An 18,630-nucleotide genomic window follows, 5' to 3' on the forward strand; every position below is an offset into this window, starting at 1 on the left:
AATATGCCCTAATTGGCTATATGATTGGAGGCACACCTACAATTGGAGAAATGGAGCGATATGTAGCAGCACAAGGCAATTTTGAGGATAAACCAAAGGTATACTATCACAATTCAGGCTATTTTGTGATCAGCTTTAATTATGAAAAAGACATGAATAAATTGTTATATGAAGGGTCCCATATGTTGAACAACAGACCTTTAATCCTAAAACCATGGACCCCTGAGTTTAATTCTAATGATGTATAATTGAGAATAAATCCAATCTGGGTAAAGCTACCAAACCTCCCATTAAGCTGTTGGAGTCTTGCTGCTTTGAGCAAAATTGTGAGTGGTTTGGTGTAACAACCCGACCGGTCATTTTGGGCTTTTGCACTTTGCTCGCCAGTTCTCGGGCATGACTTGCCCCGTGTGATGTATTATGACTTATATATATTGTTGGTTTTGGTTTTCAGAGTAACCAGAATGAATTTGGAGGAACAGTTCTCAGTTTGAAGCTTGAAATTTGAAAAGTTTGACTTGTTGGTATATGATCTCGGATCAGAATTTTTGTTATTTGGTTAGCTTCGTTAGGTGATTTGGGACTTAGGAGCATGATCAGAATGAGTTTTGAAGGATTGGAGTAGATTTAGGCTCGAATTGGCGAAATTGGTATTTTGGCGATTTCTGGTTGATATGTGAGATTTTGATATAGGGGTCGGAATGGAATTCAGAGAATTGCAGTAGTTCTTTTGTGTCATTTGGGATGTGTATGCAAAATTTCAGGTCATTCAGACGTGATTTGGTTGGGTTTTTGATCAAAAGCGTAATTAAGAATATTTTAGAATTCTTAGGCTTGAATCCGATGCGAATTGTTGTTTTGATGTTGTTTTGAGCGTTCTGAAGGTTGGAACAAGTTTGAATGAGGTTATGGATATGTCGGTATGTTTGGTTGAGGTCCCGGGGGCCTCGGGTGAGTTTCGGGTGGTCAATTAGACCATTTCATGCTTTGAAGAGTTGCAAATTTTGGAGCTTCAGCTGTCGCAAAGTTTTCCTCTTCGCGATCGCGTAGGGGGTCTCGCGATCATGTAGAGCTTTTGAGGGGGCAGCCCAGTTTGTTCTATACATTCGCGAAGGTAGAGATGTGATCGCATAAGGTGGCGAGTTTATTGATCGCGAACGCGTGGATAAGGTCACGTTCGCGTAGAGTTAAGTGGACCAGGGGTTTTGACTTGGAGTTTGTTCTTGCGAACGCGGTCCCCTGTCCGCGATCGCGTAGAGTAGGATGACTGAGCATCGCGTTCGTGTAGGACTTTATGCATTCGCATAGGGTTAATTTTGGGTTCTGAGAATTTGTGCTTCGCGATCGCGAAGGATGTCCCGCGATCGCGATGAAAGATTTCAGGCCTGGGCAGAAGGTTTAAATAGTCGTCTTGTCCGCGATTTTGAGGTTTATTTCTTCCATTTTTGGTCGTTTTTGGAGCTTTTTGAAGAGGATTAAAGAGGGATTAAAGAGGAATCACTTGGAAGTAAGATTCTTGGACTTAAAACTCGACTCTAGTGTGAAATCTACCTAATAAATCATGGAATCTAAGCCTAAAATTGAAGAACTAGGGCTTGAAATTGGAGACCTAGAAATTGAGATTTGAGGGGTCATTTGTGGATGGATTTTGATGATTTTGGTATGTATGAACTCGTGGGGAGATAAGGAACCCGTTGATGTAAAAATTTTCAAATTCCGAGACGTGGGCCCGGGTGTCGGGTTTTGCTAATTTCGGGATTTGTGTCGTATATTGATTATTTTCGCTTGGGCTTCATTCCCTTAAAATATTTTGACGTCGTGATTTTGATTTTGGATAGATTCGACGCAAGTGGAGGCCGATTCGAGAGGCAAAGGCATCGCGGGCTAGAGATTTGACCGGATTGAGGTGAGTAATGATTGTAAATGATGTTCTGAGGGTATGAAACCCCGGATTTGCACATCGTTGTGCTATATTGAGGTGATGCACATGCTTGATGACGAGCGTGGGGTCGTGCACTATTGGGGATTGTGACTTAGTCCATCCCGAATGACTATTTTACCGCGTATTTGACTGAAATCTATTTGCTATCGTCATTATTTGGGTTGAATGCCAACTATTTGAATCCTTCGAGGATTTTTATTGATATTTCCTCACCTTTTTGACTTTATACTTGAACTCGGTCATGATATATTTCACTATTTTCATACTCAGCCATGTCTACTATGTTTTAACACTTAAATGAACTTTTAAATGATAATTGGGCTGAGAAATCCTGTTTTACTACTGCCGAGTGGCTTTTGAGGATTTTGACTAAGTAAGGTCGATGGCCTATGTTGTAAGGAAATATTGAGCTTGATTTGAGGCCGAGGGCCTGAGATATGTACGCCACGAGGTTGCTTGATTGATATGAGGCCGAGAGCCTAGCGATGATGCCACGAGATGGCTTGATATTGTGCTTGGGCCGTAAGGGGCCCCTTCAGGAGTATGCACACCCCCAGTGAGCGCGGGTACCCATTGTGATGTGAGATATAGCCGAGGGACTGGTATTGTTGACATTGTGCCTGAGGGGCATTCCTTTATGTGCTTATCTGTCATTTACCTGTTTAATTGTGTATTTGAGCCCGAGGGGCAGATTTTTTGTGCTTATCTGTTCTAATTGCTTTGCATTCAATTGTTTAACTATTAAAAAGTCATTTTTTAAAGAAGTTTAAACTGAGCTAAGATGCTTTAAGAGATTTCACAGCTTCATTTCTTTCTTACTGGTTTTGTACTACTCTATACAGCATGTTGATGTACTTTTTATGATTTCCTATCACTCAGTCTTAGTTATGATTATTACTCACTGAGTTGGAGTACTCACTTTACTCCCTGCACCCCGTGTGCAGATTCAGGCATTGCTGATCCTGCCAGTGCGAGTTGAGAGCTCCCAGCAGACTTCGGAGTCCACGAGGTAGCTGCTTGGCGTCCGTAGTCCCGTGTTTCTCCCCCTTTATCATTTATATCTCTTTATCAGACCTTTTGTAATAGCTTATAGACTTTTTTCGACTTCTATCAGGATTGATAGATGCTCATGACTAGTGACATCCCGGTATCGGGCTGTATTAGGTTGTATTTCACAAATTATGCTACTATCTGCTTAAACTTTGGTTTATTTTATCATGCATTAGACTGTTTCTTACTGTTAAATAGTGAAATGCGGAATGTCGGCTAGCCTTGTCTTCACGAGAGGCACCATCACGATCGGGTCCGGATTTAGGGTCGTGACTTTTGGGACAACCATTATATGCTGATGATTGCACAATAAATTCTACTAGAATATCTTTTGCTAGAATTCTTGTGGAAGTGGATGTCATTAGAGAACTACCTAATAGTGTTAAGGTTAAGTATCCAAAAGGGAGGGTGTTTGAACAAGCATTGTGGTATGATTGGAAGTCAATATATTGTCATAAGTGCTTGCAATTAGGACATAAGTGTCAAACAAAGAGACAAAATCTGAATGACAAAAAGCCAGGGCCACAACAAAAGACAAAACCACAACAGCAGAAAACAGAATGGAAGGTGATTGGAGCTACTGATAAAATAAGGAATCAGGAGACAGCTGAAGCAACAAAGCATACTCAACAGGATGAAACACCAACAAAGCAAACTATGCCTGATGATGCTGGAGATTGGAGGGAAATGAGGGGCAGATCAGCAACAAAAAATCCACAAGTGCCTCAACATGGCAGTCATATAACTGTCATAAATATATTCAAGATGCTGGTTGAAGGAGGAAAGTCTGATGGACAGAGCTCAAGTCAACATGCTCAACCCAGACTAGATGCAAATGGAGAGGGTGCAGGGGAAAGGAACTCTCATACTCCTCAAGCATGTTGATAGTTGCCTGGAATCTAAGGGGGTTCAATAAGGTGTTCAAGCACAAGGAGATGAAGGTGTTTTTAAAGAAGTACAAAATTAGCTTAATAGCAATTAGTGAGCATAGAGTTTAAGACAATAAAGCAGATGTAATCATCAATAAGGTCATGCCAAATTGGAAGTGGTGTATAATGCAGGCCATGGGTCAAGAAGCAGAATATGGGTTGTTTGGAATCCAGATGATATTCAGTTCACTATTCTGGATACATCATCATAAGTGATTCATGGTCTAGTGAAGATAAAGACAAGGGAATTTCACTTCTCAGCTATATATGGGTTGCACATGATTCATACTAAAGGTGAGTTGTAGAGTACTAAGAAGTTTGGATGCACAAATGACAAGTCCATGGTTAATCATGGGGGATTTCAATTGTATCTGTATACTGAGGATAGAAGCCATGGAAGTGAAGTACAGGAACATGAAACCAAGGACTTCAAAGAATTCATAGAAGATTGCAGGATGAATGAATTACCAACTGTTGGAAGGACATATATATGGACTAATAACCATGTATATAGTAGGATTGATCGAGCTATTGTAAATGCTGCTTGGATGGTCAATATGCCTCCACTACAGGCTCAGATAATGGACCCCTATTTCTCAGACCATTCCCCATTGAGTATACAAATAGCAACATCACTTGAAACTGGGAAAAAGCCATTTAAGTTCTTCAATTATCTAGCTGAACATCCAGACTTTGGAAAGATAATACAGGAGAATTGGGCCCTGACTGATGGGAAGATGGCTAGGATATGGTAGAATCTAAAGGAAATCAGGAAAGAAATGAAGAAGCTACAATGATAGAACAAATGTTACTGAGATGATACACAAGCTTAGAGTTGAACTGAAAGACCTGCAGAGCCAAATGAGGGATACTAATGTGAGTCCATAGCAGTTTGACAAGGAAAAAGTCTCAAAGTGCAACTTGAAAAATGGAGCTTCATTGAAGAAGACATATATAAGCAGAAATCAAGGGTGCAGAACATCAAATTGGGGGACTCAAACACTGCATATTTCTTTGCCAGCATGAAAGGGAGGAAAGTGCAGAATCAAATCAGAATGCTTGCAACATAGAATGGAGAAATAACCAACAATACTGAGGAGATTCATAAGGAAATAATGGGCTTCTATATGCAATAGTTGGGTTCAACGTCTGAAAACTTGCCAGCCATACACCCTGGTGTCCTATAGCATGGAGCCAAACTAAACAGGAACCAATAACTCCAGCTCATAAAACCATTCACTAAAGAAGATGTATTCCAAGTCCTTAAAGGAATAGATGATATGAAGGCACCTGGAGGGGGTGAGTTTAATTCATATTTCTTTAAGAAGACATGGCCTATTATAGGAGATGAGGTAACCGATGCACTATTGGAATATTTTGAAACAGGTGCTATGTACCAGCCTATAAATACTACCTCGGTTACTTTGATACCTAAAGTGAAAAACCCTTTCTCAGTTAAGGAGTACAAGCCTATTTCCCGTTGCACTGCTTTGTATAAGATTGTGTCAAAAATAATTACTAGTAGATTGCAACCTGTTATGGAGATTCTAGTTGATCACATCCAGGCCGCTTTTGTGCCTGGTAGAGTGCTGGATGATAATGTATTGCTCAGTCATGAATTGATTAAAGGTTATGGCAAGAAAGGAGTATTACCTAGATGCATGTTGAATAGACATGCAAAAGGCATATGACTTTATAGAATAGGTATTTCTTGAACATATGCTAACAGAATTGGGGTTCCCTGAGAAATTTGTAGGATGGATCATGGGCTGTGTTAAAACAGTATCGTACTCTATAATCATCAATGGAAGTCCTACCCCCCATTTGCAGCCAAGGGAGAGGTAAGACAATGAGATCCAATGTCCCCATATCTATTTGTATTGTCAATGTACTTGACAAGATTGTTGAAAACATTGAAGGAGAAGCCAGATTTTAACTATCATCCTAGATGTGAAAGGCTTCACATAGTACAACTATGCTTTGCAGATGACTAGCTTTTCTTTTTTTTTTTTTTTTTTGCAGGGGTGATGTAATTTCAGTAAAGATGCTATACATATGCTTTCAACAATTCTCTAAGGTATCCGGGCTCATTGCAAATCAATCTAAAAGCAACATTTACTTTGGAGGAGTATCACTAGAAGCCCAACATGAAATCACTCAAGCCTTGGGATTATCTATTCATTCTTTACCCTTTAGGTACCTTTGAGTTCCTTTAAGCTCTAAAAATCTTAGAGTTGGGCAATGCCAACCTTTGATTGACAAGATGCTAGGAAGGGTAATCAGTTGGACTACCAAGTTTCTGTCAAATGCAGGGAGATTGCAGCTAATCAAAAGTGTATTAACTGATGTGCAATCATTTTGGGCTCAAATTTTTCCCTTACCCAAAACAGGGCTACATAAAATTAAAACAATATGTAGAAGGTTTCTCTGGACATGGGAGGTAGATACAAAGAAGAAAGCTATGGTGGCATGGAAAAAAGTATGTCTTCCAAAGTCTGCAGGTGGCCTAAATGTTACAGATATGCTCATATGGAACAAGGCTGTTCTTATAAAACACCTCTGGAATATATGTAAAAAGAAGGAAAGATTGTGGATTTTGTGAATTCATGAGTACTATATAAAAGGGAAGGTGCCATGGGAAAGTAAAGCAAGTCAAGCTGCTTGGACAACTAAGAAGGTGTTACCAGCTGCAAAGCATCTGAATGAAGTAGGGATCAACAAAAGAGAGGTTCCATATGATAAACACTATTCTATAAGGGAAATGTATAACAAGCTTCGTGGTGATTTTCCTAAAGTAACATGGAGGCAACTTACATGTAACAACCAAGGATGTCCAAAATGGCTGTTCATCCTGTATCTTGCAATCCAGAACATGCTGTATACTAGAGACAGGCTGAGCAAACGGGGTGTCATAACTTGTCAAACATGCTTACTATGTGAAATAGTTTTAGAAAGCCACCAACACCTGTACTTTGAGTGCATATACTTAGAAACTGTGTGACAGAAACTACTTGCATGGCAAGGGATAAACAGACAAGCGCAGGGATGAGAAGATGAGATTACTTGGGCCATTACACACGCAAATGGGAGGCAAGCACAAGTAGAGACCTATCGGACTACCTTAGCTGCTGCTATATACCAAATTTGGATGGAAAGGAACTACAGAACTTTTTAGCAGAAGAAGAGAAGCAACATAGATGTTACAAGAATGATTATTCAGGAAGTACACTATAGAGGAAGTTTGAAGCCAAGATTGTATAGAACATTGAGTAGATTAAATTTCTACCCCTAGTATAGGTCATGTAACTAGAAATAAGAGGTAGTGAGATGAGATACTTGAATTTTGGGGCCATCTGTCCAAATCGAGGTTTGAAATACTGCTTGTAAATAGATATTTTGGTAAATAATACAATTAATTACAAAAAACATAAATAATGGCATTTTCCCTTTTAAAAATGTCACATCATTGATAATTTGGTCTAATGATTTTTAAAAGAAAACCTTTTCCCCTTTTTTTTTTTGAGTTCGAAAATCAATTTTATGAATCACATGACAGATTTTATTTGTTTATTCTAAAATTCTCCAAATTATTAATTCTAAAATAAAAATAACGAAGCGAATTCTTTAAAATCAAATATAACGAGAACGAATATTGAACACCCGTAAGCCCATATACCAAAGCAGGCAAACAGATGACCGTCAAATCCCTATTTATAGGCCAAACAAAAATTGGTAAGCTCCATTAACGCTTTGAAAAAGAACTCGACGACATTCGCAACAATTACGTAGTCGAGAAGATTTGGTTTTGCCCAGAGAGATATACGAAACCCTAATTCGCAATGGAGAGTGCGTTCGCTAGCGCCTCGGCGATCAGCGACCAACGCCAGAAAATCGAACAGTACAAGCACATTCTCTCCACCGTTCTCGCATCTAGCGACATTCTACAAGCCAAGCAATTCATCGATCACAGTTCAGTCTCTCTCTCTCTCTCTCATAGTTTGCTGTTTATTTATATTCATGCTATATATAATTCTCAGTTGAAATAGATATAGAGGATTTATATATCAATTTATATTTGTGCACCCAAGGCGTGGCCTAGTGGTCAATGAACATGAGGTTCAATCCCAGCGAAGACAAAAACACTTCGTGATTTCTTTACATCTGTCCGAGCTTTGATGGACAGAGCTAAATGGTACCTCTTGTTGGTGGGAGGTAGTGCACAAGCTGGCCCGGACACCATGGTCTAAAAAATAATAATACAGCAATTGATATTTGTGTACAATTATGTAGTGTTATCGGATGATGTGCCCTTGGTGGTATCAAGGCAGCTATTGCAGACATTTGCACAAGAACTTGGGAGATTGGAAGCAGAGGTTCAAAAGGAAGTAGCGCATTATACTCTCAATCAGATACAGCCTCGTGTTGTGTCCTTTGAAGAACAGGTTTGCTACTATTTTTGGACTCATATATTAATGCCTTATATAACTCTAAATTAATCTAAGTTTTGGTGCCTCAGAATGATTTATTCTACTACGGTCAGTTTAAATTGTGGTGAAATTGAAAAACATTAGGGAGTTTGTCCTATTTGCCGGCAAAGTTAATTGGTACTTGTGCTGGTGAGAGGTAGTAGGTACTCAGTGGAATAGGGGAGGTGAGCCGTTGGCTCAAGGTGGCCCAGCCACTACCGTAAAAAAAGTGTTGTAATTGTGTTTCTTTGCTTTATCTGTTGTCTCATTGGTGGCATATATGTAGTTCTAAGGTTGTAGCATTGGATGTTTGTACTTTCATCTCTGAGAACTTCTCAAGAAAATAATAAGAATACTCTATCTAGAAAATGTACAGAGATGAACATGATATATGTAGAATGATAAATATTGAATCCGGATTTCTATCATGTAAAAGGAGAAGGCCCGTATTTGCTGACTGAAATCATGTTCTTTTGTTCCCTGTGTTCCATAAATGGAATGGGAAGTACTTACAGAAAAAAGGGATGCGAAGATACGAAACAATTAACTTTCAGAAAATAACCTCTTTCTAATTGACCGATCAGATTTTAGCTTCCTAATTTTTGCTAAAACCAGTTAAAATAACAGGCTAACAAAGAATTAGAATGCAGCACATAGGGCACACCTCACATTGGGACCATGGCGTCGTTGATTATAATGGGTGTGTTTTTAGAGTTGGTACGTTGATGGGAACTGTTGCATATCTACACCTCGATTCCTTTTTGATGGAAATGATATTAAGAACTGAATTTTGTGAGAGTGGGTTATCACCAAAGTCACTGAAATATCTCTTTATCTTCTGATCAATACACCCCCCCCCCCAACCCCCCGGAAGTCATAGTCATCTTAGAAATTGATGTTTCTCAAGTATTTTAGTTTTGAGAAAACGTTTAGACGAAGATTGGTGTTGGAAATTATTTATTTTTCTGCACATTAACAAGAGATCCTCCACATATGGGTTCTTTTGGCCTTTTATATTTTTAATGCAAGATTCTAAACAACATCCTATCTTTGTAGGTGTTGATCATTCGGGAAAAACTTGCAGTGTTATACGAGTCTGAACAACAATGGTCAAAAGCAGCCCAGATGCTCAGTGGCATCGATTTAGATTCTGCAATGAGGTTTCATTATATTTTTACTTATCTTTTGTTCCCTGCTGTGTCTCTTAAATTTTCATTGAAACCTGAAATCTCTATCTTCCCGGTGTCTCTTGTTCTGCAGAGTTGTTGATGAGACTTTCATAGTTTCAAAATGTGTCCAAATTGCTCGTCTATATCTCGAGGTTGGATTTTTCTCTCTTTTTCTTTTTCGTTTTTCCTATTTTTCTGATGTCAAGTAAACATTCACGAGTATCACAACAGTAAAAAATCTTTTTCCCTGCTGGATGGCTCTGGAAAAATTGTATGGATTCCAAAAAGAGCAAAGACGAGTGTTTTTTGGATTAGTAGGAAACAAACTAGTTTGTACTGATCTTTTTCTAGAAGGATACAAATGAGTGTGCAGTACACAACTCCTGTGGAACTTATTCTGCAAATTGTACCAATGATGTCTATTTTCTTGACGAGTAAAGCCTTGTATGGTACTTATGTGATTTGTTAACTTTAGTGTCCCCTTGGTTCCGTTTCAAATGCATTGTTCTGCTTACCTATCAAAAGGGGAGTTAGAGTTTTAGATCTATGTACCTTCCTATTGGTGTGTTCTTTAGATGCATTGATCTGTGGAAGCTCAGTTTACTTCCATAATTTTGGTTCTCTCTTTGACATTCTAACAGTGTCCAACTCCTTGTTTGGCAGGACGATGATGCAGTTAATGCAGAAGCTTTTATTAATAAAGCTTCCTTTAAAGTTAACGGAATCAAGAATGAAGTATTGAATTTGCAGTACAAGGTTGCTGTCATATGATATAGGCATTCTTTTCATGTTTGAGCATGTCACTGTCACCAGCTTATATCTCGTGAACAATCATTTCAGGTTTGCTATGCTAGAATTTTAGATTTGAAGAGAAAATTCTTGGAAGCTGCCTTGCGTTACTATGACATTTCTCAGATTGAGAAGCGACAAATTGGTGACGAGTAAGGTTTTCCAGAATATACTAGTAGTTGTTAAAACAATGCTCCTTCAACAATTTTTGATTGTTTAAAATTTTGTCTTCTTAGTGATTGTGAATGTTTATAAGCCCCGAGGAAAAAGGCAGCGGCCCCTTTAACTCTTATTCTTTGTATGGGTACTTGTTGAGTTTAGGAATTCCGTGTTAGTAGAATCTATGATGCGAGCGAAACTAATAAGGTCAACAGCTTAGGAAAACTAAGAATATGCTTAACTTAATGTGCCGAGATCAAAGGTTTAGCTTTTGGCTTGAATAATGTTACATGCATCATAATCAATGTTACACACATTATGATGTCTGATCTTTGTCCTTGTTACAATGCCTATCATTTTATACTTGAGTACAGCATGTTGTTTGATGGTCTTTTGTGCTACAGAGAAATTGATGAAGCTGCGTTAGAGCAAGCTCTGGCAGCTGCTGTGACGTGCACAATTTTGGCTGCAGCAGGTCCTCAACGATCTCGTGTACTTGCCACACTGTACAAAGTAAGGATGCAAGGACTCAGAGCTTTAATCTTTTCTTATTGTTATTTTCAAATAGTGCTAAGCAGCTAATTGGCAGGCGGGAGTTTTTTTGTACTTGTCCTGTGCTTTTGCTACTGTGAAACAATCTAGATTTAAGTTGTGTCCATTTCTCTATTGAGCTTTCTTTAGTCTATTGCTGTTAAAAGCTACTGTTACGTTGCTTAAAGTAATGAGACAATGTGAAGTGAGGGTTCTCGCTTTGCATGGGTGAAGCGGATCAACTTAGTGCGCTTCTGGCAGTAAGGCATATTTTGATTGAGGAGGGACACTTCTTTGAATTGGCTTTAAGAGATGAAAGCAAGAAAAAAGATAGAATAGGGCCTTTTCTATTCAGAGTATTTAAATTCTCTTCAGATATGCTGCAGTTTTTTCTTTGTTTTTTCCTATGCTCCGGTTTGTAATGGCTCTTCTTCTACTATTCTTTGATTATCTAGATTTGCTTCTTCCTTATTGTGTTTCTTTCTCAATATGATTCATTCTTCTTTTTCTCCTCTTCTTTGTGCAATTCACTTGCTTCTGCTATTATGCCCTTGTGCCTCTCTTTTACTCTCTTTGCTCTCAATAAATCTTTTTCTCATATGCTTGATTGTTTTCTATATCATCTTCTATTCTCCACTTCTTGATTATAGGTCGAATGTTAGGAGAATATCAGAATGGCTCTTTGCAATTAAGACTTAAAGCTAAGTGTCAGTATTATTAATAATAAAATTGCTCCTTGCATAAAAGCTAATTTTCAATATCCTTATTGAAACAGTTACATAGAAATGATGTTGTGATATGATTTTTTATGGCTAATTAATTGACAACCAAAATTTGAAATTGTCTTCCATGGGGTTGTTGAATTAATAATTTGATGATATATAGTTGAGTTATTGGGATTAATATTATCATGGTTGTATCTTGGATATTGGAATTAGTAACGTTAATCCTACATATGATGTTATAAGCTATATTCCGATATATTATGTATTTTGTAACCTTTATATTTTCTGTAAATCAAGGGCCTAGTTCAAAGAAGAGTGTGCTTTGTTCTTCTTGGTTGAGCCTCAAATTTTGTGACTTTCTTACGCTTTTCGCTTTTAGAGACACTGCTTCAGTCATAATTGTATGAACTTTCTAATTCAATGATTTGATAGTTGCTCACATTCGCTTAGAATTTCAGACAACTGACAGAAAATGGAAAGTGCATAACACCTAGGAAATGGTAGTGGAATTAGGTGATGATAGTTGGAGGACATGTCATTCTGTGGGCTTAAGATCTTCTAAACTTAACTGTCACCATAACCATTGGAAATTTGAGATTAATTAGTTTTCTTGGACAACTTCCAGTTTAGATTTTCCATCATATTGTCATATTAGGATGTCAAGTTCTGTTCATCAGATTTTTTAGGGGGTCCTAAATGATTGACTAAAGAAGATATACTGATCCCCTCCGTGCAATTTGTTCAGCCTTTTGCTAAATATTTTTCTTTTTTCCTTATTTGATACCAGGATGAGCGTTGCTCCAAATTAAAAATCTATCCAATCTTGCAGAAGGTACTTCACTTAGCTTTATACAAACTGCATAGCTAAGTCTCTTGCTCTCATGCCTGAGTTGCCCTTCCTTGCGCTATCATCTATTTTGGATGCGCATATAGTGCTTCGTCAGATGTTCTGTTATTAAGATATTATTTTTAATTAAATTGTGTTTAATTTGAAATATTCAGGTCTATCTGGAGAGAATCTTGAGAAAACCTGAAATTGATGCTTTTGCAGAAGAGTTGAAGCCACATCAGGTCCCTTTTTTTTCCTTAATTACTTTTCAAAGTGTCAAAATACATTATCTCATTTTCTCTCTATGGAATTTTTTTTGTGTTTCCTACAGCAAGCACTTTTGCCTGATAACTTCACAGTTTTGGATCGTGCTATGATTGAACATAATCTCTTGAGTGCTAGCAAACTTTATACAAATATAAGGTAGAATGGAAGCTTATCTTCTCCTTGTTCGTGATTTGGATTTTTCATAGTTCATGCGGTGCTATCATCTAATCTAATCCCTTTGTTGACCTGTGACAGTTTTGATGAGTTGGGCACTTTGTTGGGCATTCCCCCTCAAAAGGTACTTAATGATGTTGCTAAGCTCTTTTTCTTAATTCTGTCTGTTCTTGAGCTAATTTTCTGGGTTGTGCCTCCATGGCATCCCAAGTAGCCTGTGTTGAGGCATAGTGGTTGTACTCTTGGGCTATGTTTGGTAATTATAGGCTGGGCTCTGAGTGGTGTGGCTGGTGTAGGAATTATATGAGAAATGGATGTTTTTTGGGCGGTAGATGGCGCAGTTGATCTATTTGCAATAAGTGATTAGTCCCCTTGACCATTTTTCGGGCAACATCTTATGGTTGTACTCCCTATTCTCGCTCATTGGTTGCCATTTATATTTACTAAGATCAATTTGTGATTGAGCTTGCTTTACATATATCTAATCACCATGTTTAACTAAACCATTCCTAAATGGGGAAATGTAAAATGTTCCATAACTTGCTTATTGCTTGCCGTGGTTGTGCTTGTGTCAAGATCAATTAGCAATTGTGCTTGCTTTATAAGTACTTCATTTCCATCTGTAAACCAAGTCAATTCTAACAAAAAATTTATGCAGGCTGAGAAAATTGCTTCAAGAATGATTTTCGAAGATAGAATGCGAGGATCTATTGATCAGGTAAGTTTCTCAATTAGTGATGCCATCTGCCCTTATCTTTGTCCTTAAAGAGAGGAAGGAATGATATTGGATGATGATTTGTCACTGGCTAGTTTTAGGTATAGGGTGTCCATGCATGCCATGTATACATTCTTGATCTCCATGTCCGCCTACCTGTAGTGCTGATAGTGAGTACGCTTGGATCGTAGTTTGACGTGTAAGATATTGTTGCATATGATAAATTTGTTTCTAGGCCACTTTAAATAACTTATATGATTGACAAAATACTATTTGGCGCTAAAGGTTTTAATTGTATAATAATTCCCAATGACGGCTGATAAAAAAATAATTTTAAATGGCTATCTTGCTTCTTAGTAGCAAATCTAGAGATTTATAGGACTGTATTTAACATGCATTGTATTGTCAAATTACGATAAATACGGTTTGGAGACAATTTGAGTTTCTTTGTAGTTGTACCATCTATTGTCTCATGAAAACTGGTCAATTTTATGTCTTCTTGTGTTAAAAGGTAGGAAGCACATGTACAATATTTTCCTCTTTAATTCCCTATCCGCATCTCGTTAAGGCAACTGTATCCTTCATCTTCTCTTCTCGACATGCTCTGCTTTAAGTTGATTTTATTGTCAGGTTGAAGGTGTCATACATTTTGAGGATGACACTGAAGAACTGCAACAGTGGGATCAACAGGTGATTTATTTTCTAACATGCTTGGAAATCTATCTTATGTTTCTCTTTTCATTAGCTGTGTCAAGTTTAGGAATTTCTTTGTGACCCTAAAAAAAGAAAGAAAAAGAACAAAAAGGCGTCAAACTACTCTAACTCTTCTATCAATTTACCCTGGTTTTTGGTGATAAACAAGTCATAGAAGTTATCAACATCTGAATAGGAGGCAGGCGTAATAATTGACCAATTTGGGCAATTTACTCTATATGCTCGTAGTGTTATTTCTTATTTGAAATTTAAGTCTTTGGGGGAGTTTGGTATGCTGGGAGTCATTTTCTTGGAGAAAAACATTTTCCCTTAAATTGGAGAAATTGACTCCCTTTATTTATGAGCGAGAAAGTCTTTCCTTATAAACTATTTAGACTCTAAACTTGCATATTATTTGCTTCAACTGCTGGAAAATGATCCCGTCATACCAAACCTTCTTTTCTTGTTTTTCATTTATTGAAATGATACTAGTGCTGACAACGATGCTAATCTTTGCAGATCATGGGCCTTTGCCAAGCTCTCAATGATGTTCTTGATAGCATGGCGAAGAAGGGCCTCCCTATTCCTGTCTAGTTTTGTTTATGCTGTGGCGATTTTGGAGGCACCATTTACTCTACCCATGTCATTCTATGCTTTCACTAGTTTAACTTTTTTTAATCCTAGTTATTTTTAATTGTACATGAGATACCTGTTTTTGCAATCCTAGGTACGGCAGCTCACTGTAATATGAGCTATTCTAGATTACATGGTTTACTGAAATTGTGAGATGTGCTTCTAGGGCAAATGTGGCTCTTCTTGGTTTTGTGGGGAAGTATTCTTTTGGGTATGCCTCAGATGTGCAAATATTCAAGAAAAAAGTCAAAAGTTGCAATATCAAGAAATGACATGAATACAGAGACATGATCAGAAATGTGAAAAGGGAGTTGAAATATTAGTCTTCCATGATCTAAAGACCACCGAGAAATCTTCCATTTAGTAGTTTAGGAGCTCCACATAACGATATACAAAGGACGCCTGTATAAACTCAAATGACATCTCCACTGGTTAATTACTATTTTAAATTGTTGTCTCTAGCCAATGATCACAATGAGCTGTTAAAGCCAGTATTTTCTATTTCACCATAGAGGATTCTTTTAAATCTCTTCCCTGGACCTTTTTGTTCCTTAGTTGGCTAAGCTTTTGTAATTGTTGTAGTTAGTATTCTATATAAGTATTAAGGTTGGACACGTGGTATAAATTCTTAATCTCTTAAAACAGAGGGCATCTGCTACTTGTATATCGATCATATTACTTGGATTAAATGCGTCAAAAAATCAACACATGGCATGTGACTATTAACAATCAAAGTGAACGATGTATAAGTATTATGCGTGAGAAATCTCTAAGATTAGGAGAGAATATGCAACAGTATGACATCAACAACAACGACCTAGTAAAATCTCAAGGGTCATGTGCTTACTCTTACTCCGATGGGTCATGTGTACGCAAACCTTACTCTTACTCCGATGGAACAGAAAGGTTATTTTCGATAGACCCTCGACAAGAGTATGACATCATAGGTAACATTCTAATGCACTCTCATGATTGTGTATCAAAGAACCTATTTGCTCCAAATTATGAAAGATGCATGATCGTGTTGTATCCACAAGAAAGGCTAAACTCGTGTATCTATTTTGTATGTACACAATTTCTACATAACTAGAAAGGACTAATCTATTATTAAAAGGAAAGAAGTCAGCCATAAAAATTTGCCAAGTGTCGCATTAAGAAAATATCATGTGGAAATTTTAGGAGAATATTAGTTAAATTAGGTAAAATTAGTTTCTTTCTTTAATTTAAATTTCAAAAAAATAACATACTATTCTGAAACCAACACATAATATAACTCCATACGCGTCTTTGACCTAATAAATATCAACATCTATCGTTTTCGTGCTTCAGACTCACGATGCTCTGACAACGCAAACTCAAACTGCTTAGTCAAAAACCGTTTTCTTCTTCTCAATAAAAGTCGATCTTTTTTTTGAACGCCCACTTTATCTGTCAAAATTATGAAACCACTTCATCTTACTTCCAATTTCTTTTAAAAAGGCATAGTAATCCACTTTCACGGATTCTTCTCCATGGAGAATCAAACAACCCCCTTTCCACACCAAGCAGATACAACATATATAATTAGAAACGACGCAAAAAAACTTCAGTTGCCAAAGATTTGTTCTTTGATTATCACTACTATCTCTTAAAATAATTTTTATGTATTTTTTGTTTGCAAGCATATAACTATAAGGCCATTAGACTAAATCTTTGATCTTCTTTGTATATAAATGGGGGAAGAAGATATAATTGATTATTTTCTTGAATTTAAAGGCAAAATTATGAATTCCTTTGGTCTCGCGTGTTACATGTGCTAGCAAACATTGGTAATCTTTGAGGAAGTCTTACTCATCGAAATCTTTGCTTAAATCTATGGGGTTGCCAAATTTATTTTCCTATTATCTTCTGGCTTGTGTAATTTTCTTAATAGCTCTGCCTTTTACCATCTTTTATTTCTATGTCATTATTTTCTAATAAATCATCCTCTGGTGCCTCCAATTTATGTTACTTGGTTTTATAGTTATATATGTCACTTTGTAACTATACTTCTTAGAAACAATTATAACAATATGTTTCTGAAATTTTATAACTAATTAAGAATTTGGACATTTTGCTTAAAAGTTTAAAGTGATAAAAGAAATTGCTCACGGCAAATAAGGAGAAACATGCTCTTTATTATTTTTATAATATATTGGTTCTCTGATTCACTGAATATGACATATTGAATAGCAGAAAAGCAACATAATTTTTTATGTATAAAAAATAATTTTATATACTCCTGAATACTTTATCGTATTATATGTTACAAGAATTTGAACTCTACACTTTTTTCAAGTTTACTCTTTTTAATTGATGAAACTTTGAATGCTATCACTAAAAGATGAATGTATTAGTTTTTATTTCAAAGATAATAAAATATTTGTTTTTGTTTCTGTGTCATTGTTGCTATTTCTATTTCTGCTTAATTTTATTTTATTGGTCAAATTGTTTGCTTTTCTTATTCACTCTGCTTTCACTCTATACTTTCAATGGGAAATGCTAGAGTGGAGAGACTTTTAAAGACACTATTGCCTGCATTTTTCTCTTGCTCAATATAGGAAAAAAAAAAGAAACATGAAAAACACTCTACTGTTTTTAGTTTTTTTGTGACAAATATGATCCGTAATAGAATTAGTCAATAGATTATGCAAAGTAATTTTTTTTTACATATATTTTACTTCGAAAAGCTGACTTAAACTAACATACAAATTTCTTCGACGGATAAAGTTGAACCCTCCAAAACTGAAATTATTTTGTTGAAAGTGAAGAAAGAGTTCCTCATTTTTAGGGGTGTCAATGGATATTTAAAACCCGACTAAACCGACCGAACCGTACCGTACCGAACCGATTTTTAGGTTTCTTTTAATAAAATCGTAAGTTTTTATATAAATATATAACCGTACCGATAATTAGGGTAGGTTTTTATTTTATAAATAAAAATAAACCGAAAAATATACCGAACCGTACCAAATAAATTTACAATGTGAAAAATATATTTATATATTACGTTTAAAAATGATAAAGCATTAAAAAATTTCTGTGACCTTGGGATTATTAAATAGTTACAAGCCAACAAGTAATTAAACTTAAAATCCTAATTTTCAAATCTATTATGCTACTTGAAACTAAATTATTTTCAACATATTCACTAGCAAAACACAAGATATTGTAGTGATTATGAGTAGAAAACTACAATGTATTGAATATGTTTCCTCTCGTAAAGATTTATTTTTTTGGATATTTAATCTTGTATAGACTTTATTCTTGAGACCCATCTTGGTTAATATCTTTCCACTCGTGTGATTTATATTTTTTGTATTTACTTAGTTTCTTTTACGCTAATGTAGAATAATTGATGGATCTATACTCTAGCCATCTTTTATATTTTCTTAATTTATCACCTTTTAAACTGTAAAAATATCTAGAGAGTTTTGCTAAGTCCTATAAAAGTACGTATGTTATTGCATTCTACTTATAATAGTGATTTTTACATGACATTTTAAAAAAATTACCGAATATTTACCGAACCGTACCGATA

At 36.4% G+C, this 18,630-nt stretch overlaps 2 protein-coding genes across 2 annotated transcripts; both read left to right on the plus strand.

Moving 5' to 3' along the window:
- Nucleotides 1–4,262: 4,262 nt before the first annotated feature.
- On the plus strand, nucleotides 4,263–4,676 carry LOC138890476 (uncharacterized). The gene has a single exon (XM_070173865.1). The coding sequence runs from the start codon at nucleotides 4,263–4,265 to the stop codon at nucleotides 4,674–4,676; it is 414 nt and encodes a 137-aa protein (XP_070029966.1).
- Nucleotides 4,677–7,657: 2,981 nt separating this feature from the next.
- Nucleotides 7,658–15,532, plus strand: LOC104215094 (COP9 signalosome complex subunit 4). Its single transcript, XM_009764841.2, has 14 exons — nucleotides 7,658–7,890; nucleotides 8,212–8,363; nucleotides 9,444–9,547; nucleotides 9,648–9,708; nucleotides 10,220–10,312; nucleotides 10,397–10,497; nucleotides 10,909–11,017; nucleotides 12,548–12,592; nucleotides 12,763–12,831; nucleotides 12,921–13,012; nucleotides 13,112–13,154; nucleotides 13,689–13,748; nucleotides 14,376–14,435; nucleotides 14,958–15,532. Exons 1-14 carry the CDS (start codon nucleotides 7,761–7,763, stop codon nucleotides 15,030–15,032), a joined length of 1,194 nt encoding a protein of 397 aa, XP_009763143.1. The 5' UTR covers nucleotides 7,658–7,760; the 3' UTR covers nucleotides 15,033–15,532.
- The last annotated feature ends 3,098 nt before the right edge of the window (nucleotides 15,533–18,630 follow it).

The sequence above is a fragment of the Nicotiana sylvestris genome, chromosome 4 (assembly GCF_000393655.2).
Source record: "Nicotiana sylvestris chromosome 4, ASM39365v2, whole genome shotgun sequence".
In the NCBI taxonomy this organism is placed as follows: domain Eukaryota; kingdom Viridiplantae; phylum Streptophyta; class Magnoliopsida; order Solanales; family Solanaceae; genus Nicotiana; species Nicotiana sylvestris.

Bases quoted from the DNA above. Each gene is read 5' to 3' on its own strand.
- LOC138890476 (XM_070173865.1), top strand. From the start codon at position 4,263: ATGGTTAATCATGGGGGATTTCAATTGTATCTGTATACTGAGGATAGA.
- LOC104215094 (XM_009764841.2), top strand. From the start codon at position 7,761: ATGGAGAGTGCGTTCGCTAGCGCCTCGGCGATCAGCGACCAACGCCAG. The intron at 12,593-12,762 runs GTACTTCACTTA...TGAAATATTCAG, and splicing joins TCTATCCAATCTTGCAGAAG to GTCTATCTGGAGAGAATCTT. The intron at 14,436-14,957 runs GTGATTTATTTT...TAATCTTTGCAG, and splicing joins TGCAACAGTGGGATCAACAG to ATCATGGGCCTTTGCCAAGC.